Source organism: Suricata suricatta, chromosome 17 (assembly GCF_006229205.1).
Source record: "Suricata suricatta isolate VVHF042 chromosome 17, meerkat_22Aug2017_6uvM2_HiC, whole genome shotgun sequence".
NCBI classification, from domain to species: Eukaryota; Metazoa; Chordata; class Mammalia; order Carnivora; family Herpestidae; genus Suricata; species Suricata suricatta.
Genome location: NC_043716.1, coordinates 42500009 through 42524418, shown reverse-complemented (window position 1 = coordinate 42524418; position 24410 = coordinate 42500009). Strand labels below are relative to the sequence as shown.

General features: G+C 36.5%; 1 protein-coding gene across 1 annotated transcript in view; it reads right to left on the bottom strand.

Annotated features, from left to right (window-relative positions):
* The window catches only part of EFCAB13 (EF-hand calcium binding domain 13), a 125225-nt gene that overhangs the window by 48956 nt on the left and 51859 nt on the right, over positions 1-24410 (bottom strand). Inside the window, exons 13-18 of the mRNA XM_029927959.1 lie at positions 23012-23083; positions 16658-16801; positions 12297-12371; positions 6114-6257; positions 3762-3833; positions 654-797 (exon numbers count right to left, since the gene is read on the bottom strand). Coding sequence (XP_029783819.1) covers positions 654-797; positions 3762-3833; positions 6114-6257; positions 12297-12371; positions 16658-16801; positions 23012-23083 — 651 coding nt within the window. The remainder of the gene's footprint in view (positions 1-653; positions 798-3761; positions 3834-6113; positions 6258-12296; positions 12372-16657; positions 16802-23011; positions 23084-24410) is intronic.

The window sequence follows — 24410 nt, the reverse complement described above, 5'->3', positions numbered from 1 at the left end:
ACATACTAGTTCTGATTCTACCTGTAAGGGAACTAACCTACTAAGAAAAGTTTTTAGTCCAATAACTGTACTTGGTACAAAGTGGCAAAGCTAGGTTTTCTATTCACAGAACTGGAATTTCCAAACTACTCATTTTGCACTAAGTCAAGATCTATCTAAAGGAAGTGGATACCAGTGAGCCCACTCCCCACAAAACGTCTGCCTGCTTGCTAGGAGTATTCTCATTAACTGTAAAAAAGGAGTGAGACGCCTGGGTGGCTCAGTTGGTTAAGCATCTGGCTTCGGCTCAGGTCATGATCTCACAGTTTGTGGGTTCGAGCCCTGTGTCGGGCCCTGTTCTGACTTCTCAGAGCCTGGAGCCTGCTTCAGATTTTGTGTCTCCCTTTCTCTCTGACCCTTCCCTGATCACACTGTCTCTCTCTGTCTCAAAAATAAGTGAAAAGCATTTAAAAAAATGTTTTTAACTGTAAAAGAGGAACGTAAAAGAAAGGCTCCTCTTCAAGGACATTTACAGCAATACAAGCAAATACCTAAAGATATTAGCTCAACAAAGAAGCCCACTCACTTGAACAAAAACCTTGCATGCTTTCTTCAGCTGCTTCTACCCAAAACAAAACAAAACAAAAAAAGGATAGTAATATTTAAATGCTTACCAGAAACAAGATCTGATTGAAGAATTTTCTCTGCCTCTTCTTCAGGTGACTTAATCCCAATATTTCCTAGAAAGCTCTCCAAGTTCTTCCCAGGTATCATGTCACCTTCAAGCCCATCAAGAACTAAGACAATGTCTTTTAATTCTAGAAACATAAAAAAAGTGATTCAGTAATTGAACTAACCTCTGATTTAAAGAACAACACTTTAGCCATCACTAAAGACTTCTGTCAGTGTAGTCCATGGTTTATGATCACATCTTGAATTGAAGAATAAGAAATCTCAGTGAAGAATCCGGCCCTCAGGAAACTCTAAAGTCCAGCAACACAACATGCTTGGTCTGCCATGTTACTTTGTTGCTAATATAAAATTGGCACAATCAAAATGATTCCTGTGGCTGAGTTTTTCATTGCAGTTACACAAGGTGTTATTTTAAAATGGAGCTCTAATGGTAGCAAACAAAATTAACTCACCCTGGTTGAAGTGAAATAGATTTCAGAATCATGAGAAATGGAAAATAGGTAAACAAGTATCACAAAGGCTCATTCACATTTTCTTTTCAATTCTACCGAGATTCAGTTGTACCCTGGCAGCTGGAATTTTGCTTCATTTCCAGCCCTTTCAAAGGAGGCAGTGTTAAGGACATTCAAATCCTGGCTCCAGGATTTGTGACCTGAAACTATGTGACCCTGAGCAAATTATTACTATTTAACTCCTCTATCAAATTCAGTAGTCTTATATTTAAAATAAGATAATAATACTATCTACCTCACACGGTTAATATGTAGATTAAATATATGATGTATGAAAAATACTTAAAACAATATTAGCTTTATAGCAAACACTAAATAAACATATTAATAGCAATAAATTTACTATTATTATTATTATTATTATTAAGTCATCAGTAGCTAGCTGCAAATAGTAATCACAGCCTCTTAGTACCTTAGATCCTGCTTCACTTTCTGTCCCCCTATCATTACAGGGAGGCAACTGCAAATGGCAATCTGAGCTTTGCCAACACCTAAAAACCTTTATCAGCTCTGCTTCTTTATTTTAACTAAAGCTTGGTGTTCTTAAAAATATGGTTTCCTTGCAGAGACACACCTTATGTGGAGTCTGCTCATCTACCAAGCTCCACATAGGACCAGAAAGCAGAGAAACACTCCTAAGTTTCAGCTGTCTGGTTTTTTAGTTCTACCTTAAATCAAACTTATTACTCCCCTAAGGTTCAGGCCTGTCATTGACCTACACTACCCTCCTGACACCATCATCTGTTGGCTTTCTGATCACTCTTTCACCATTTTGAAGATCTTGGTCACCTTGCTCATAATCCTCTCTTCAGCCCCATTTCCCATTATCATTTGATGACAATAAGAATGACTTTGACCTCTCAACTCCAAAAAGTCTTCATTTCCTTTCCAAAGTCATCCAAACCAATGGCTATCTTTAAGCCTCATCATTGCCTAGAATTGCCTGCCCCACCTCTAACATTTTCAACTACAAGATCAGACACCGACCATAATCCCTTAAAACTATGTGTATGTTGAAGAAAAGCATAGAACTTTATTTACCATTTGCCTATTTTCTCAGCCTCTCCAAGTTCATCAACAAATAGTCCAGGCACAGTGAACCAGCCTTATTAGTTAGTAATGAAGGGAATATTCTGAAAGCCAAGTTCTCACATGACAGTCAACCTTGCAAGCAGGCTTTTGTAAAGAGAGCAGTTTCAGGCCTGCTATGTTAACACTTTTCCTCTAGGATGGCCCTTCCTAACTCTTCTCTGTAATTATTGGCCTTCTATTGCACTGGCTGACAGATTCCACAGCCACCCCCGTAATCATTATGACCAACTCCCAGATTCAGGTACCTAAACTACACTGGGTCTCCTTTTTCAATGGTTTAATTTCAATTGTTTTTTCCTTCCTCCACATTAAAAACTACCTGTCCTGAATACCAGTCTTTCTGAACTCTGTTCTCTGATTTCAAAATTAACTACCATTTACCAAGCATATTATATGTGCCTAATAGTTAGGTTATGTGCTTTACATGTGTTTTTGCAGTTGATCCTGACAACTCTATGAGAAATGTGATTAGCTTCCTTGTTTTAAAGATTGAGGATACCAGAATGACTTACAGAGACTACCCAGCAGGTAAGTCAAAAAACCACAAAGCACGGTGTATCAGACTCCATAGCCCATGTTCTTTTCTACCTGTATGCATTGTTTCCTATAGCTAATCTATTTCACTATACTATAGTGATGTTAATTATGTTATGTGGCCCAGGTAACATATTTATATGTTAACAGGGAATTATTAAATACTTTTCTTAACCTAAAAGAGAAACAATAATGTTAGAAATTTTATATCAGGGCAGAGTGGCTATTAAAAATCTGAAAAGTATCTATGTACTTCTTTACATCCAGAAATGATTCTGCATCTGTTTCCCTAAATATCTACCTATGTTGTTATTCTGAATGGTTATTCAAATAAATTACCAGTGATATTAAGTTTTAAACTTATTTTCCAAATAGAAAAGTACACAAACTCCATGAATATGATCTTCATTGGTTTTAGTTCTAGGATTTTAACTTTTAAGCAAAAACGGAAGTCAAGTAGTAGAAAATACTCATGCTACCAAAATGCACATGGTCACTCTTGTATGTTAACAAAATCCAAAGAAATGAACATGAGGAATGTCTACCAAATGAAGTAGTAGAAGATTTCTGAGAAATTCTATAATATAGAAGCCTTTATTATACAGGGTAGAGTCCTAAGTCTGAGGCTTAAAATGATACAGAAAATATTCATATTTGAAAAAGTATAAAGCCAGTAGCTGGCTTTACATAAAGTCTAGAAGTAAAACAAAACAAAACAAACAAACAAAAAGATTTAAACAGCTTTACATAGGCCCCATTCTAGAAAAAGGCCTTTTTCTTTCATCATAGACACTGCCAACTTTTAATCAAATACCAAGTTTGCCTGCTTTAAAACAGATCAATGCCAACATGGTAACCAGAAATTAGCAGAACTAGAAATTATTAAAAAAAAAACCCACAAGGACATCCATTCAATACAAGTAAATTTAACACAAATAATATAGCAGTTACCTTTCAACCTGGAGGCATCATGAATTTCCTTTACCACTTGCCCAAATTCTTCTATTTGTACTTCATCATCTTCTGCAAGAAAAACATTTTTAGGGCCGCCTGGGTGGCTCAGTCGGTTAAGCCTCTGACTTCGGCTCAGGTCAGATCTCACGCTCGTGGGTTCGAGCCCTGCGTCAGGCTCTGTGCTGACAGCTTGGAGCCTGGAGCCTGCTTCCAGTTCTGTGTCTCCTTCTCTCTCTGCCCCTCCCCCTCTCATGCTCTGTCTCTCTCTGTCTCAAAAATAAATAAAACATTAAAAAAATTAAAAAAAAAAACATTTTTAAAGTTTATATATTTTGAGAGAGGGGAGGAGGGGCAGAGAGAGAATCCAAGCAGGCTCCATGCTGTCAGCGCAGAGCCCAACACAGGGCTTGACTCCACAACCATGACATCATAACCTGAGCTGAAATCAAGAGGCGTAACAGACTGAGCTACCTTAGTACCCCGCACCCCCCCACCTTTTCCTTTTTAACATGCACCATGGTCAAAAAAGAACATCCTAGGTCAGTAATGTTTAAAGTTCTTTCTCCTGTTTCTAAGGGTCTGTTGAGATACTTAAGCAGTTCATGTGGTCATTTCCCCCACTTTAGTCAGAGAAACTCAACTTTTATGAGTTATGTATTGAGATACTCTGTATGATTATATTCAGAAGAAAAGGATTCTACTGCTTTATCAGCACCAAATATAAATACCAAACCAAAAATAACAAGGTTCCAAAGTTTGCAAACTACTGCATTAAAATGAGAATTAAATAACTTTGTATTTAAGGTATGTTAAAAGAAGAAATGGTATGACAAATGGGGTACACATATAGTTTTTTAATATCATGCACATATTTGGATTTAGATAGTAGAATAACCCCTATTTTACATACTGTGTTTTTGCTTTGTACGTATACAAAAATGAATAGGATACTGTCTATGTTTTTTTATTATCATAATAAGTAATTTAATAGATGGAAGAGTTATTTTTATAGCTCATAAAATAATACCTTATTGGTCTGACTAAAATAAATGCCCTATAATGCTTTCTCCGGTGTATGTTGACTTCAATTTCCACTTACTCTATAAAGAGACTAAAGCTTCTCAATAAAAGAGAGGGAAAAAAAATCACTATTATCAGGTAGTATCCTATTTTCATTGACCCTCCTCATCTCAAATATACTCATAAACAAAACAACCAACACACTTACAGTTCAAAATTACCAGCCTCACTTAAACAGGAGCATAATGGAGAAAAAGGGACAGGGAATCCTCACAGGGCAAGACAGTCCTTTGACAAAGACCATAGACAGCATGCTCTTGTTACTAGGCTCGTTTTGCATAAATATTTTACATAAAAGAGTATAATAGTACATTTGTAACCTCAAGTTATGAAAAATACGGAGTGGAAATGTTCACCTGTGGTCATATACCACCTCTCTCTCACATGCAGAATATCAGCAGTAAATGATAGTCTTGTTTGAAAAACTGTAGGGGCACCTGGGTGGCTCAGTTGATTAAGTGTCCAACTTCACCATCAGGTCATGATCTCATGGCTTGCGGGTTCAAGCCCCACATCGGGTTCTGTGCTGAAAGCTCAGAGCCTGGAGCTGCTTCAGACTCTGTGTCTCCCTCTCTCTCTGCCCCTTCTCCACTCATGTTCTGTCTCTGTCTCTCTGTCTCTCTCTCTCTCTCTCAAAAATAAATAAATGTTAAAAAAAATTTTAAGGGGTGCCTGGGTGGCTCAGTTGGTTGAGCGTCCGGCTTCAGCTCAGGTCATGATCTCGTGGGTTCAAGCCCCACATTGGACTCTGTGCTGTCAGGTAGCTCAGAGCCTGGAGTCTGCTTCGGATTCTGTGTCTCCCTCTCTCTCTGACCCTCCCCTGCTTGTGCTGTCTCTGTCTCTCAAAAATAAATAAAAAACATTAAATTTTTTGTTTTGTTTGAATCTTTCTTTTTACTTGCTTAGAGGTGGTCGCCACCATGAGGTCTTTTTACAGTATGGATATCTGAAGTAGTGTTAATAAAAACCTAGAATACATCTCTTAACATTTCCTACCAATCCCTTCTGTGTTCATTGGGCTATACCATTTTCCAGTAACATGTTACACAACTTGAAGGTAATAAATGCATATTTGATCAATTTAGAGTAATAATAAATTAGATATTAACATTTTTCTGTTGGACAACAAAACAGTGAGGTTTCTTTATATTTCCTAAGTGTATAAACTGGCATATCAACCAAATGCAAGATACAAGGAAAAATAAAGACGGATAGAAAACAGACCCATATTCTTATATATCTTGTAATTGTAATATTTAGAATACTTACCATCCACTGTTGCTAATTTCAGTGCATCTACGAATTCCTTTTTTTTCAAGTTACTATTCAAGTTAGATAGAGTGTTCCACAGGTGAGAAACATTCATCTTCTCTTTGCTGAGATGATGGAGATTTTCAATAGTATCAGGCAATACTGAAGGGTAGATAATACACAAGTTTTACAACACCCTTGTCCAAGAAGTTAGTACAGTTAAACTATTATCTGGAAGGGCCAGGAATTAAGGTTTTTATGGCTAAGAAGAATAACAAATACAGTAATAAATGATTGCCAATTTTAAAATATTAAAACACAATAAAGTATTTAACACCAAAACTAGTGTTTGAGGATTCTGAAATATTTCAAGAATTTATAGTGACCCGTCGCTGAATAACCACCATAGAGTCATTTTCATTCAATCATATATTTATAGAAGTCTGAATTTCATAAACAACTCCAACTGATAAAACCATGAATTAAATAGCTTTTGCTCTACAACTCCACTCAACATTTTTCCTTGGATCTTACTTTCTTTTCAATTTACTACTTGCAGACCATGGAAAGAAATGTGGGGTTTTTTTATTCCAGTAGAAAACCTTTGAAAGGTTTAATGGGACAGTGAGTAAAATTATCTCATTACCAATGTGTAAAAGGATCACTCGACTGCTGTATAGAGAATGGACTCTCTGGAAGATCAAGCAATTAGGAAGCTAGTTCAGAGAAAAAGATGACCGTGGCTTCAGCAAGAGCAACAGTGATAAAGATAAGGAGAAATAGACAAACATAGGATGTGTTCAGAGAATAAAACAAAGTATTTCTTTAAATTTTTTAAATTTTGGATTTTATTTTTAAGCAATCTCTACACTTGATGTGGGGCTCAAACTTACCACCCAGAGATTAAAAGTTGCATGCTCTGTCAGTTGGCACCAGCCAGACGCCCCAAAACTGAGAGTATTTAGTAATGAATTGAATGAGAGGCTGGGCCTTGAAGAACTCCTAGGTTTGAGAACTGAGCAGTTGGGTAGACAGTGGTGTCAAAAAATGAGATAAGAGAGCCTAGTTAAAGAATAAGATTCTTGGAGAACAAGAATTCTTTTTATACATACTAAGTATGTATAAGTATGGGGAGTCAAAAGAATTAGCAATGTAATTTAAAGCAGTGAGATGATCCTGTGAGAGGCTTAGAGAATGGGACTTAGAATGGATCCTGGGGTCATGCTAATATTTAAAAGCCTGCAAACAAGACCAAAAAAAGAAGAGCCAGGCATGCAATGGAATATTATTCAGCTATGAGAAAGAAGGAAATCCTGACATGAGCGACAACATAACTTGAAAGGCACTATGTTTGGTAAGATAAATCCGACAGAGAAAGCCAAATACTGTAAGGTTCACATCTAAAAAGGCAGAACTCAGAAACAGAGTAGAATGGTGGTTACCAGGGGCTGAAGGGTGGGGAAATCGGGAAGATGCTGGTCAAAGGTACTAACTTATTAGTAGAAGATGAGTAAGTGCTAGGCATCTAATGCACAACATTGTGATTACAGTTAACAATACTGTATTATATACTTGAAAGTTGCTAAGACATGAAATCTTAGTGTTCTCACCACAAAAAAAGAAATGATCATTATGTGACGTGATGATGCTGTTAGGTAACACTACAGTGGTAATCGTACTGTAATATATAAGTGTATCAAATCAACACTTTGTACACCTTAAATTCACACAATGTTACTGTCAATTATACCTCAAAATGTTTTTTAAAAAAGGAAGAGCCAATAAGGTGGGAGAAAAATTAGGAGATTACAGTGTCACAGAAAACACAAGGAAAAAAATTTTGAAGAATAAACGTATTAAATTAAAACATAAGAATGGCTGAATCATTATGCTGTGCACCTGAAATGAATATAATACCGTATATTAATTATACTTAAGGCAAAAAAAAAATTGCTAGAGGTAAACAAGATGAAAATAGAAAATTGGCAAATGGTGTTAACGAAATGAGTTTTTGTAAAAAGCTAAGGTGGAGTGTCAAGGTCAAAAATCTGAATGAGTGTTTGTTTGTTTTTTAAGTTTAATTTTATTTATTTCTTGAGGGAGAGAGAGAGAATGATAACAGGGGAGGGGCAAAGAATGAGAGGGAGAGAGAATCCCAAGCAGACTCCATGCTGTCAGTGCAGAACCCAACGCAGGGCTTGAACCCTCAAAACTGTGAGACCATGACCTGAGTGAAAATCAAGAGTTGGATACTCAATCAACTGAGCCACCCAGTTGAATGAGTGTTTTAATTTATTTTTTATTTTTTAATGTTTATTTATTTTTGAGAGAGAGAGAGAGAGAGAGAAAGCATGAGTACGAAAGGGGCAGAGAGAGAGGGAGACACGGAATCTGAGGCAGGCTCCAGGCTCTGAGCTGTCAGCACAGAACCCAACATGGGGCTCAAACTCATGAACCATGTGATCATGACCTGAGCAAAAGTCAAACATTTAACTGACTGCGCTACCCAGATGCCCCCTTTAAAGAGAGAACTGGCGATATACTGCACTGATGATAGCTAGATTCCCCTTCAATTTCCAATGCAAAACACATTCTATATGGAGTTTAAATATCAATAAAAATATTTTGTAATGACTTGAATGAGGAAGTGGAAGTGGTGGAGCTAGGACCATAAGGAGAAAAAGATAAAGAATGACTCCTAACTTTTGGGCCTAAACAACTGAATGCTAAGCTCAGTAGAAAGGGAAATCACCAGATGCCAGAAGTGAGGAAGAATTATTATGTGTGTGCCTGAGCTGAGCTATGGCAATCAGATAGTATAATGTAGAAGCTGAGAGCATAAGCTCTGAGTTGTTGTTTTTATAATTCACTTATTGTGAATGAGAGAGAGAGCGCGAGTGAGAGAGCACACGCAGAAGGGGCAGAGAGAGGGAATCCCAAGCAGACTCTGCATTGCTGCATGGAGCCTGATGCTGAACCGTTGTCTGATGGTGCCTTGGAACCAGTGGCTGTGCTGGTCTGGAGGACGGGCCCTCTAGTTGGGTCAGTGTCAATGGCCCTCCAGTAGATATGCAGTTGCCAGGCATGGAGGGGCAGGGTTTGGTGTAAGCAGTCTGCCTCCACTGGGGGCCTGCTGTCCTATTCTCAAAAGCCCCATCATGTTGGTGACTGGAAGAAAAATGGCAACACCCAGTCTCTCCTCCACAGACCAAAACATCCTCTTCAGGCAGCTCTCACAGCACGGTGCAGGTGCAATCTGGTTAGTTTGTGCTGCTCCATAGTCTCCAGTACCTCCCAGGCATTCAGCTGCGGTTCAAACCCCAGTGTTTTAAAGGATCCCGCTCTGTGCATCCTGGTTCTGGGGTGGCACCACTCCGCCAAGCTGACAATGGCCTCTCAAGTTAGAATCTTAAGCGGACTCCATGGCCAGCACAGAGCCTGATGTGGGGCTCCATCTCACAATCCTTCAGTCATGACCGGAGCTAAAAATAAGAGTTGAACGCCTAACCCACTGAACCAACCAGGCACCATTCCATCCAAGTTCTAATCTTAATTCTACCACATACACACTATGTGACTTCTTTAAACTCTGTGCCATGGTTTTCTCATCCATAAAATAAACATAATAATAGAATTGATGTGAAAATTAAATGAATTATATAAAAACTATTTGGAACAGTATTGGCACACAATAAATGTGAATAGTATAATAAGTATTATTGTTATTGGCTGGTACAGAAAAGTCTAGAATTATAATTGAGATGCCTACTTAAAACCAGAACCCTGGAGGGGTGCTTGGATGGCTCAGTTAGGCATCTGACTTTAACTCAGGTCATGATTCATGGTTTGTGAGTTTGAGTCCCGCCATTGGGCTCTATGCTGACAGTTCAGAACCTGGAACCTGCTTCAGATTCTGTGCCTTGCTCTCTGTCCCTCCCTGGCTTGCACTCTGTCTCTTGCTCTCTGTCAAAAATAAATAACATTACAAATTTTTTTTAAATACAAAAAAGAAAAAAACAACCCAGGGCCCAGGAAAATCTTTGCATTTGAAAATTATGACTAAAAACACTGTGGTCACCATTTTAGGAATTCAAGAAGAAATCTTGTTCTCTGCTGGACGTATGGATGGAAGGAATAAAATCTCCAATAATAACCTAAATCCAAAGGCCATCATGTGTGAGTGTCAGATTCCAAATCTTACATATTATATTAATCTCAAACAAAGAATTAACATAAAACTGTCACAGCTAATATTTTTATGGAAAAAAATTAAACAATTTCACTCCATACATAAAAATCAGTATCAGGTGAATTAAAGACTTAACTTTGAAAAGAAAAAACTTTAAAACTTTTAAAAGAAAATATTGGTAACTATCTTAATGTCCTCAAAATAGAAACAGGCTTCTATTTTCCTTATAAAGGCTATGTTATCTGCCAAATAACAGATAGGGTTGAGAGGGCTGAGGTTGAAGTAAGAATGGAAGTTTGAGAGAATAGAAATTGTTAATTAGTTGTTTCAGAGAGTAAAGAATAAACTAACTGGGGGTGGGGGACTCACATAATTCCTAGGTAGTGCTGAGGGTCAGCAGACATTGATGATCAAGATTTCAAAGTGTTCAGTCTGCTGAGCTATATAATTTTCTCTAGAAATGCTGTCAGTCACAAGGAGAATCCAGGTTGGGAGTTTTGTAAGACAGGTGCAGCTAAGTGACAATTTAGGATACTGAAGACTTGAGGATATTTGAAGTACACAGACCAGAGATTTTAAAGTGGATAAGGAAGAAAAGTGAAAACAGGGAGACTGGTGGGTAAGGACGAAGTAGACGGGTAAATGAGGTATACAGAACCAATAAGCCATCTGGTGAAGAAATGAGCAGTCAGATAAAGAAAAAAGGAAGGGCAGTGAATATAAATGTGCAATTTTTAAGAACAAGAAAGGAAATTTAACTATAGATACAAATCCGATAATATACTATACAACTCCATGCTAATAAAACTTTTTATCTCAGGGCGCCTGGATGGCTCAGTCAGTTAAGCATCTGACTTCAGCTCAGGTCATGACCTCACTGTTTCTGAGTTTGAGCCAAACATGGGACTCTGCGCTGACAGCTCAGAGCCTGGAGCTTGCCTCCTATCTGTGTTTCCCTCTCTTTCTGGCCCTCCCAGCTCGTGCTCTGTCTCTCTGATTCTCAAAAATAATAAAACCATTTTTTAAATGTTAAAAAAAAACTTTTATCTCAATGAAACTAAAATTCCTAGGATAAATGAAGTGACTAACAATGTAAATAATCTCTTCAATTAATCTATTGTGTCCCCTTGTACAGAGAGCAAATTAAATTGTTTATAAGGTAAAATAACTGTTACTTAAAATGCACTATGACCCAATAACTAAGCACAAAATAACAAAATGCTAATTTTAGCTTCAATTTTTAAAATAACTTTACTCCATTTAAAATATACATATATGACCTTATACTTCTTTACAGTGAGCTTCTTAGTGGCAAAGACTGTCCTTCTCATCTTAACACACTCACAGCTTAGCATAAAACATATATAACAATGGTTCAATAAATATTACTGAATAAACTGGAAGATGGAAAATATATATAAAGAAATGAAAGTGGAAATTCTGCATATTAGTTCTCAGCTATAGTCACTAGATGGCATCACCTACCCAAATTGGGAAGGCATTTTAAATCCTCCCCAAATGAATTTTATATCCATGGTTCTAGCTCTTTATAATAAGTGTGAGGATAAATAGCAAGCTTATGAAAACTTTCAATTCATTTGCACGTGGAAGTTGCTCTGTATTTAGAAATCATTAATAGAGAAGACTGAAGTCAAACACATCAGCAGTAAGCCAGGCATCTGTTGGCCTGATGATCCGGAGGATGACTACCTCTTCTAGTATATTATACTCTTCTAAAATTTGTCACACCAGTTGGTCCACTAAAAGCACAAAATATATTGGGGGGCCTGGCTGCCTCAGTCTGTGAAGTGTCCAACTCTTGATTTCAGCTCAAGTCATGATCTCATGGTTTATGAGATCACACCCCACTTCAGGCTCTGCACTGACAGTGTGAAACCTTCCTGGGATTCTCTCTCTCTCTTTCTGCCCATCTCCTGCTCTTTTTCTCTCTCTCAAAATAAATAAATTCACTTGAAAAGAATAAATAAAAGCACAAAATATGATGTTCTTACATAAATTTTCAGAGAAGCGTTCCGTATTAGTCATCATTGTATCAATGAACTCTTTAAAGTTCACTTTTTCTGTTTCTAAAGAGAAAGAATATTTTCTTTAATATCTTCAAATATTAGATTATCATGACAACTATTGAGTTATATAAAATAAATTATAGGGAGATAACATAATTATAGCCATCAGCTAATACCACTAAAAATATATGGTTATAAGAGGAAAAGCAATTCAACATACAGAGAGAGTAAACACTGAAAAATGGCAGGAAAGTTAGTCGAAATCCTTCTAGTTACAAGTATACAACATTTTTTTATTTCAACTTACCTTATTCTTGTCTTGGCCTCACAAGAACTCAAAAAATATGTAGATAAAGAATTAGTGTATTATTTTATATATTTAAAAAATACTTAGACACTATATCATGACTTTTTCCAAGGTCACAAAAGGAAATGCAAGATCAGAGATTAGAAATGAGCTTTCTTGACCTCTGGTTTCTTTCACCTCAGGCTACCATTCGCATTACTATCTTTATTCCAGTATACTATTGAAACTACTCAACATTTTAATAGTCAGTCTATACTTAGAAAATGTCTTTCCTTGGCGCTCAGTAGGTTGGGCGTCTGACTCTGGCTCAGGTCATGATCTTGCTGACTATGTGAGTTCAAGCCCCACATTAGGCTCTGTGCTGACAGCTCAGAGCCTGGAGCCTGCTTTGGATTCTGTGTCTCCCTCTCTCTTTGCCCCTCCCCTGCTTGTGCTCTGTCTCTATCTCTCTCTATCTCTCTCAAAAATAATAAACATTTTAAAAATTTTTTAAAAAAGAAAATGTCTTTCCTTGGTTATATAAATTATCCCAATACTAGAATGGATAAAAATGTCTAAGAATTTTCTAAGGACTAATATACATGTACATTTTCTAAGGACTATATAAATATGATGAGCTTTTGATAACACTACTCTTTTACTTATTTTACCAAAGAACAAAATTCTAATTCTAATCAAAGACAAAGTACAGCCTATTGCCTATTTCCAAGATAAAGAATCTTTGAAAAGTTTAAGGAGCACCAAATCATTTTGTATTCTTAACCAAATATTTAAAGACTTAAAAAAATGAGACTTTGGAAAATTCTAGGGGAATGTTAGACTAAATGAAGATCTACATTCACTAACAGAAACATATAACTTTCTAAAGCAATAGATTCCCTTATTTTTTATAATGTCTATTTGATATCTAAATATTTTAGCTGAACCACTGAACCCACCTCCCACTTGAAGAACATATTTAACATGACTGCATCTGCTTCTGTGCTTTTCACACTCGACTGCTTCTCTACAGAGAGAATATTGCTGAATTTTTTAAATTAACCAAGGATTTGCTTTTTTACATATAATTTTATTTTATTTTATTTATTTTTGAGAGACAGAGACAGCATGAGCAGGGAAGGGTCAGAGAGAGAGGGAGACACAGAATCTGAGGCAGGCTCCAGGCTCTGAGCTAGCTGTCAGCCCAGAGCCCAATATGGGGCTTGAACCCACGAACCCTGAGATCATGACCTAAGCCAAAGCCAGATGCTTAACCGACTGAGCCACCCAGGCGCCCCTACATATAATTTTAAACAGGATAAACAAAATATTCCTTAATTTTGCTTTATAGCTCTATAAAAATTATCATGCTATAGCAATCTAGACTAGTTTTTTCATTCAATATTATATTTCCAAAAATCATCCATATAGTATAGTGTTATAGTTTATTTTCACTAATGTATACACTACTAGTATCTCATTATGCATCAGTGGTAAATACCACAATTTATTTATACACTCTGTCACCGATTATATTGCTTCTTTCTTTCATCTTTCTTTCTTCTTCCTTCCTTCCTTTCTTTCTACCTTCCTTTCTTTTCTTTTTTTACTTCCATTTATTTTCCTTCTTTCTTTTGTTATTAAGATCAGAGCTGCTATAAGCACTTTTAAACATACCTCCTTACACATCAGTGCAAGAGATTTTCTGGGATGCATAAATAATATTGGATGTTCCAAGCCATGAAGTATAGAAAGCTTAACTATATAATGTTTTTCCAAAAAAAAATATTTTTTTTAATGTTAATTTTTGACAGAGAGAGACAGAGAGACAGAGTGCGAGCCAGGGAGAGGCCGAGAGAGAGACACACACACAGAATCTGAAGCAGGCTTCAGGCTCTGAGCTGTCAGCACAGAGTGAGATACAGGACTCCAACCCATGAACCATGAGATCATGACCTGAGCCAAAGTTGGACGCTTAACAGACTGAACCACCCAGGCGTCCTACATAATGTTTTTCAAGGTTCTTTTACCACTTTTGCCTTATTAACCAACAATTAAATTAAGAGACTTCTCAATTTTTGCCAATCTAGTTAGCATAAAAAGATATTTCATTGTGACCCAAATTTTGCATTTTCCTGATTACTAGATGTTGAGAGTCTTTTCATATGATTATTAGCAACTTGTGTTTATCTGGCAATGGTGCTTCTTATAATTTAGCCATTTTTTCTATTGGGTTAATTTATAGGGGTTTCCTATGTATTCTCCACAATGTTCTTTTGCTGTTATGAGTGTTACAAATAATCTTCACTCTGGGGTGCCTGGGTGGCTCAGTCAGTTAAGCCTCTGACTTCCCGCTCAAGTCATGATCTCATGGTTCCTGAGTCTGAGCCCTGCAATTGTCTTGGTGCTGACAGCTCAGAGCCTGGAGCCTGCTTTGGATTCTGTATCTCCCTCTCTCTCTGCCCCTCCCCCCTTGCACTCTGCACCTCTTTCTCAAAAAGAAATAAACATTAAAGAAATTTTTTTAACATATCTTCACTCCATTTGTGGTTTGTATTTTTCATTCTGCTTGTATTACCTTTTAGTAAAGAGAAGTTTTTAATTTTTTATGTAGTTAAATTTGTCAATCTTTTCTTTTCTGGTTAGTGATTTTGTATCTTAAAAATAATCCCTTCCGCCTGGGTGGCTCAATTGGTTAAGCGTCCAACATCAGCTCCAGTCACGATCTTGCAGTTCAGAGGTTCAAGTTCTTCAACAGGCTTTGTGCTGACAGTCAGAGCCTGGAGCCTGCTTCGATTCTGTGTCTCCCTCTCTCTCTCTCTCTCTGCTCCTCCCCTGCTCATTCTCTCTCTCTCTCAAAAATAAACATTAAAAATATTTTTTTAATTTAAAAAATAATCCCTTCTAATTCTAAGTCAGAAAAGTATTCTTTTTCTAAAACCTTTACTATTCATATCTGAAAATTATTACTGAATATTATATATAGATAAGGATCCAATTCCATTTTTCGCATTTGAAAAATGAATTATTCCACACTATTTCCTAAATGTAGCTCCTCCTCATTATCTGCCATCTCATTATATATGTTTCCATATATACTTGTGGATGTGTTTGGAAGTTACTTCTCCCGTCCTATCAATTTCTCTATCCCTGTGCAATTGTCACATCATTTTACTTAACTATAATTATAATGAGTCTTGACATCCAAAAAAGGAAGATTCCTCCAACACCACTCCCACACCCCTGTGCATATGTTTATCTTCATCAAGACTGTTTTAGCTATTCTTGGTCTTTGTTTATGCATACAAATATTATAATTAGTTTATTGAAAAAGTCAGGGTTTTATTAGAATTGCTCTGAATAAATAAATTAATTAGGCAAATTGACAGACTTGGGTCTCTGAATCCAATAATAAGGGACATATTCCAACTTATTTAGGTATTCTATAATGTCTTTTAACAAAGTCTTATCATTTTCTCCACATAGGTACATAACTTATATTTGTTCCTATATCTTTTTTATTTTATATTATGAAGACTTTTAAATATACACAAGATAAGAAACACATTGTACTAAAAGTTCATGTACTCTTCATGTATTCATGGCCATTCTTATTTCATATACAGCCCTACCCACTTGTCTACCTCACAACAGATACAAGAGAACCATCTTCTCTCTAGAAAAGATGCTGCTACGTTATAAGGGTACAGATACTCAAAACTAGCACCTTCCTGATGAATTATAGGCTTTGACATGAGTCCTTTGCCCCATATACTGCTTTTTGCCCTGACCTCTACCTTGTCAGAAAGCAAAATCACAAACTCTACTTTCATTTTGTTTGTACTTTTGCCTATAGGAAAAAAATGTCTGGAAAAACTGTTAATATTAGATATTTCTAGATAATGGCATTTTGTGTGTTTTGTGGTACTTTTCAGTATTCTTCTGTACTGACTTCATTTTAATAGACTTTTTTCTAATAAAAATAATAAAGTCATTATTCTGAGGGAAAAAATAGCAAAGTGGCCATCTTTTCATATGTGTCAACCCATTTATCACTTACTGTCAGCCTTAGTCAACTCTGTAATCTTCTCAAATTCTGGCTTAGAAAGGTAAACTCCAAAATGCTGAAGACAAGTATTCAGATCCTCATAATCAATATTTTCATCTTTAATTTTATTAATGGCTTTAATGACATCAGTCAATGCTGAAAATAAAACAATATGCTAATGAGCATTAAATATAAGTCAAAAAGAAAACACCAATAGTATGATGAATTTTAGTTCTAATACTAAATAAACAAACATAGAAAATAATTTCAGAAATGTTATATATGAAAAGAACTACCAGAATCTTTAATAATACTGAAAAACAAGGTACAAAATCAGAACCAAAAATATATTTAACTTTGCTATAGTCTTTTTATCTAAGAAAGTGCCAATTTAATTTAAATTTAAATGCATAGGAACAAAAATATTATACAATTTCCCCTTTTAATTCTTTAACAATTTAAAATTTCCTAGTAGTCAGATTCTTGATACCAAAACAGAAGTAGAAACTTTCAATCCTGAATAATGAATTGGGGTAAGGTTTTATAGCAATACATGGCTCAGTCCTTGGTAAATCTTTCTTAGTTTATCTTCTGTATATATTTATATAACTATAGTCACTTGGAAATAACTATTCCACATATCCTTTTATGATACTTTGGAATATATGCTTCACAAATTTGGACAGTATTCCCCCCATTAAATTTAAACAGATAAATTTTTACTGCAATGAAAGTTTTCCTAAAATTTTGTAATGTTTATTTTTGAGAGAGAGAAAGACAGAGCATGAGTGGGGGAGGGGCAGAGAGAGAGAGAGGGAGATAACAGAATCTGAAGCAGGCTCCAGGTTCTGAGCTGTCAGCACAGAGCCTGATGTGGGACTCAAAACCACAAACTGCAAGACCATGGTCTGAGCCAAAGCAGACTCTCAACCAATTGGGCCACCCAGGTGCCAATGCAATAAAAGCTTTCTTAAAATAACTTACAAATACATAGAATGATTAAGGGGGTTGACAGATACACGTGTGTGTGTGTGTGTGTGTGTGTGTGTGTGTGTGTGTGTGCAAATTTGGGAAAAAATTAAACTCAAATAGATTTTCTCTAATAGAAGACTGGGATAGGTAAAGCGAGGAAGCTGGGCAGTAGAGGGTATTAAAGCCATTATCAGGAGTTAATTGAATTTAGGCAGTCACTAGAAGTCATTATGGATTGCTAAACAAAGAAATGATCAAAATAATGTCTGAATTAGATGATTCTGAAAATGACTCTTAAAAAGGTGATTTTTATGTATAAACATGTAGAACAAGATATGTGATACTATCTTGTAAAAGGAATTTTTAGATGAAAAAATTCTCACTTAAAAGTAAATAGCTGATAGGGCACCTGGGTGGCTCAGTTGGTTGGGCATCTGACATCAGCTCAGGTCATGATCTCACAGCTCATGGGTTCAAGCCCTGCATTGATCTCTGTGCTGACAGCTTAGAGTCTGAAGCCTTCAGATTCTCTCTCTCTCTCTGTCTCTCTCTCTCTGTCTCTCTCTCTCTCTCTCTCTCTCTGCTCCTCTCCTACTCACACACATTCTCTTTCAAATGTAAGTAAACATTGAATAATTTTTAAAAAGTAAACAGCTGATGAGTGATGTCAGTAAGATGGTTGAGTAGGAAGCCCTAGACCCTTCTTCTTTCCCTATAAACAAACTGACTCAGCAGAAATTAAAAACTAAATTTCTCTTCTGAGAAATGTGAAACTAACTGAAAGGCTCTGGTATCCCAGGAGAATGCAAAAGCAGACATACTGAAGCTGGTACAGAGATTTGGGACACCCTCCGACAAGTGCTGCCTCCAATGCAACACAACATGATCCAAAAGAGACTCTGTAGCTCCCAGCTTCACTCAAGGGAAAGAAGAGTTTGGTCCACATATCCAGAAATCCAGGTTTTCTAAAAGTCCTCCCCAGAAGACTGGCTTCTGTTTTGCCTGTCTTGGCACTCTGATGGATCTAGCACAGTCTAGTATTTTGGGTAGAATAAAGGTGATGGCTGGGGCTGGCGGGAGGCAGTGATCCTCCCCTCTCCTCATCACAGAAGTATATTAAAATTCCCAGCTCTTAGTTTCCTCCTGGAGAGGAAAAGAATTTATCCATGCAGCCAGCATGTGAGCTTTTTCAGGGCTTCACAAAGAACCAGCATCTATCTTGTCAATCCTAGAGCCTGGGGAAGGATAAAGTTGGTACAGGCCCAGGGACTATTGGGCTGGGCCAATTGGTGGGGATCTTCTCCAGTCTAAGGCCATTATGTGAAGGCTGGGAGAGCTACCTGCTCTATCTCTTGCACAAACACCAACACAGAAAGACCAAATGGAAATTTTATAACAAAAATATACAGTAAATAGAATTAAAAGTTCAGTGTATGGACTCAACAGCTGAAAGGAGTAAAGGTAAGAATCAATGAATTGAAAGCAACTGAAATCATCCAATGAACAACACTGAGAAAATAAACTGAAGAAAAAATGAACAGTTTCAGAGACCTGTAGGAATATAAGACTGATCTAACATTTATGTCCATCAGAGTCCCAGAAGAAGGGAAAAAGATGATGGTTAAAAAGGTACTCAAAGAAATAATGCCTGAACAATTCCCATATTTTTATTAAGAGACCTTAACATACAGATCCAAGACAAAAGTGGACCTCAGACAGAATAAATCCAAAGAAATCCATGTCAAGATCCATCATAATTAAACTTCTGAACTAAAGACAAAGAAAAACATCTTGAAAGCAGCCTAAGAAAAACACTATAGGGAAAGAAAAGCAGTATGAATGACAGGATTCCATCAGAAACCATCAGAAACCATCAGAAACCATGGAAGCCAGAAGTAAGTGGCACAATATTTTTCAGGGCTGAAAGTAAAGAACTATCAACCCAAAATCGCATATTCAGAAAAAACTATTCTTCAGGAATAAAGAGGAAATCATTATGTTCTCAAAGGAAAGAAAACTAAGAGAATTTGTTGTCAATAGACATGAATGGATAAAAGAAGTTCTTAAACAGAAAGGAAAGGATAAATGAAAAAAACTCTGGAATATCAGAAAGGAAGAAAGAAAATGGTAAGTCAAAATATGGGTAAATATAGTAGTCTTTCCTTCTCCTCTTGAACTTTTTAATCAAGTCTGATGGTTGAAGTAAAAATTATAATATCACCTGATGTGGTTTTAAATATATGTAAGGAAATATTTAAGATAATCATATCATAAATGAGGGAGGGATGTAAAAGGAGATAAGATTTCTGTATTTCACTTGAACTGGTAAAATGATAACACCAGTACAGTGTGATAACTTATGTATATATATCTGGAGCAACAACTTTAAAAGGTATACAAAGAGAGAAACTCTGAAGCACTATAGATAAATCAAAATGGAATTCTAAATATGGGCTAAAGATTTGAATATTTATTTTACCAAAGGTATTTGAATGGCTAAGTAAACATGTGCAAATAAACTTGACACTATCAGTCATTAGGGAAATGCAAAATTAAAACCATAAAGAAATTCCACTATATAATTATTATAATGATTATAAACAAAAAGATAATATCTAAAGGTTGAGGAGGATATGAAGAAACCAGAATCCTTACACACTGTTGGTGAGAATGAAAATTGTAGAGCCACTTTGAAAAACAGTAGTTTCTTTAAAAGCAAAACATAAATTTACCATACACACTAGCAATTATTCTCCTAGGAATATACCCAAAAGAAATAGACACATGTCGACAGAAAGACTCGTATGCAAATGTTAATTTCAGTATTATTCATACCAGTCCCAAAATTATAAATAAGCAAATGTCCATGAATTGGTGAACCATCAACAAAATGGAATATACCTATGAAATATAACATGGGCTTCTTTAGCCATAAAAAGGAACAAACTACTGATACATAAAACAATATAATTTAGCCTCAGAAAAAGTGAAGTCAGGCACCAAAGACCACATGTTATATGATTTCATTGATACTAAATGTTATAAAACAAAAAAGGCAGCTTTACAGAAACAGAAAGCAGATCAGTAGCTCCCTTAGAATGGAGGTAGAGATTAGCAGTAAATGGGCACAAGAGAATTTTAGGAGTGACGGAAATGTTACAAACCTGGATTGTGTCCACTTCTGATTATATATCCCAAAGAATTGAAACCAGGAGCTCAAAGAGATATTTGCATGCCCACATTCACAGCAGCACTAGTGACAATTGCCATGAGGTAGAAGTAATACAAATGTCTATCATGGATGACCGGGGACAAACAGAATGTGGCATATACATGCAACGGGATATTAGCATGAAAAGGAAAGAAGATTCTGACACATGCTACATGGATGAGTCTTGAGGGCATTATGATAAGTGAAATCAGCCATTCATAAAGACAAATACTATATGATTCCACTCACGTATCTGGAGTGGGCAAATTCACAGAAACAAAGTAGAATGATGGTGGGCAGAAGCTGGAGAGGCAAAGATGGGTAGTTGTTGATCAATGGGTAGAGAGTTTCAGTTTTGCAAGATGAAAAAGTTCTAGAGATTCGTGGTAAAACAGTGTGAATATACTTAACCCTAACGTTATTGAACTGTACAGTTACAAATGGTTAAGATGGCAAATTTTATGTTATGTGTTAGATACCACAATTAAAACTAAATTTTAGGGGCGCCTGGCTGGCTCAGTCAGAAAAGCATGCGACAATTGGGGTTGTGAGTCTGAGCCCTATGTGGGGAGTAGAGATTATTTAAATAAATAAAACTTTAAAATAAAATAGATTTTTAAAATAGTATAATGGGGGAAATGGGAGGGAAGAGTTAGATAAAACCAGGACACTACTTCACAAAACAGCAATGAAACAGTGACTAAGTTAATGAGTGAAAGATTACAAGGTAAACATTCAAGAAACTGATTGTGTCTTTAAGAAGACCACTTAAGCAATTCATCATAAGTGACAAATTATAATGTAGCTTTCTAAAAGTTTTTATTTCTTTATTGTGAGAGGGAGAGAGAACATGGGGGTAGGGTGGAGAGAGAGAGGGAGAGAGAGGGAGAGGGAGAGAGAGAGAGAGAGAGAGAAAGAGAGAGAGAGAGAGTCAGTCGCAAGCAGGCTCTGTTACCTGACACAGGGCTTGAACTCACAAACTGTGAGATCATGGCTGGGACCAAAACCAAGAGTCAAACACTTAAGGCACCCCTTAAATGTAGTTTTCTTTGTTTTGGTTTTTGTTTTTGTTTTTTTTTTTTTGAGACAGAGAGAGACAGCATGAGCAGGGAAGGGTCAGAGAAAGAGGGAGACAGAATCTGAGGCACCTCCAGGCTCTGAGCTAGCTGTCAGCACAGAGCTGACGCAGGGCTCGAACTCACGAGCTGTGAGATCATGACCTGAGCCGAACCCGGACGCTTAACCGACTGAGCCACCCAGGCGCCCCAATGTAGTTTTTAACATGAGACTTCATGTAAGTATAAGAGAAAAATCTCTTCCTCTGGATTAATTTTTCCCTATCTGAGAAATCCTTTGGTAAGACACAAAAAGCTTATCTTTCCTTTTTAGCATATGAAGAAACAAAAGGAAATAAAAACAGCAAGGCTTACTGTCTTTCATTTCTCATTTTAATCTTGCTGAAAAATATTTATTTATTTGCACAAAAACCCAAAATCACTGCAAGCAAAAATTTTTTAAAAATCGATTGTGGGGGCGCCTGGGTGGCTTAGTCGGTTAAGTGTCGACTTCGGCTCAGGTTATGATCTCACAGCCCATGTGTGGCTCTGTTCTGACAGCTCAAAGCCTGGAGCCTGCTTCAGATTCTGTGTCTCCTCTATGTCCCTCCCCTGCTCACACTCTATCTCTCTGTCTCTCAAAAATAAAAAAACATTAAAAAAAATTTTTTTAATTGGTTGTGGTACTGATTGTATGACTCTATATATTTCATAAAAATTAGTGCATGAATGAGTTTTATGTATGTGAATTATAGCTTAATAGAATTTTTTTAGAAATGTTTTAAAACAAGGTAAACAAAACCAGTATTTCATTTAAACAAGTTCCTTATAAAAAATTAAAAATCAAATCACCCATCAATTGCTAATAACGAGGCTAATCACCTATTTGATTCCCTCATTACCTTACATTAGTGTACATTTCTATAGTACTTTACAGTTTTCAAAATCCACATAACAATTCTGTGCAAGTTAGCTCTCACTTCCCTAATGCATCAGGTTTTAATGACTTGCCTGTGAATTTCATGATATTAAGTATCTACCCAAAAAGCAAACTCAGTTTGGTTGAATCTCTTCTCAACCTAACAACTTCTTTCCTCCAAATCACTTTAAAATAAATTTCCTACTTACCATCATAGTCAGGAAGACTTTGCTCCTTGGAAAGAGCACTCATAAAGTCATCTAAATTCACCATTCCATTTTCTATAAAATAAAGAATGTAGATTATGCATTTTGTTATATTTTTGCATAAAAGGTAAATTTTTAAAAAATGTTTTTATTCATTTTTGAGAGAGAGAGAGAGAGAGCACAAGCAGGGGAGGAGCAGAGAGAGAGGGAGACAGAATCTGCAGCAGGCTCTAGGCTCTGAGCTGTCAGCACAGAGCCTAATGTGGGGCTTGAACCCACAAACTATGAGATTGTGACCTGAGCAGAAGTTGGACACTTAACCAACTGAGCCACCCAGGTACCCCGCATAAAAGGTAAATTCATAGTTTCATACAACTATGAAAATATCACTTCTTCACTTCATCATCATCTTATTTCTCCTTCCATATCCTGTCTCCCTAGATGAGTCTTTCTGAATTAGGTCAGTTCATTTCATTTCAATAATTACTCAATAATTTTAAAATATCTATTATAAAGTGCAGTGGACTGAGCTAGGTACTCAATTCTTGATAGAGATAGGAAAACGGAAAGGTGTCCATTTATATGGACCATGAGAAATTTAAGGAGTCTATTTCACACCATCATGAAAACCCAGTCAAAATGCTACCCATTAAGACACCTTGACAATAGTGACCAAACATGACAGACGCAAGTGTCCCCATCACTACCACCTGATCCAAATACCTACCTATTTTTATATACAAACCCTCCACAGTGATCATACCAACCCTGATAAGCAACATGAAAGGGTTCAATAATTTTAGTAACACCTACTCCTTAGATTTATTTTAATCAAATCTTCTTTCCTAATTGTCTTAGCTAGGAAATTTTGCTCCGATTCTAAGAATTCATTTCTAACATATTCCCAAATCAGTCTTTCTCCCAAAATGTTGCCTCTGTCTTCTCAATTGAACTTCTGCTATGCACAGTTCTTACTTAATGATAAAACAACTTCCCTAATATAAAAAGCTCTTCCTGGAAACTTAAAATCTGCCTTGAATTTAGGCTGGTGACTGGGATATGCCATTTAATATCTAGGGGCTAATCACCTGCCTTGATTATTTAAATATCACTAGCCCTAAATTCCTAGCTGTAGCACTTCCTTTCCAGTTTGGAATCTCCAATTATTTCTTCTTGGATCTTGAGGCTATTTGCTTAGAGATTTTTATAGCCCCTGGATTTTGTGCTCTTATTGCGTGAACTGGACCAGCCTTCCCCAGTACCTGTCCCAGACTGGAGGGAATAGCTAGGGACAGTGAGAGAGTGTTACACAAACAATTCTGAGATATAAAAGGCCTAGTGCTCCAAACCTACCCATTAAGTCAGATTTTTCCAGGAATTTTTTTCCCACTGTCCATTTTTT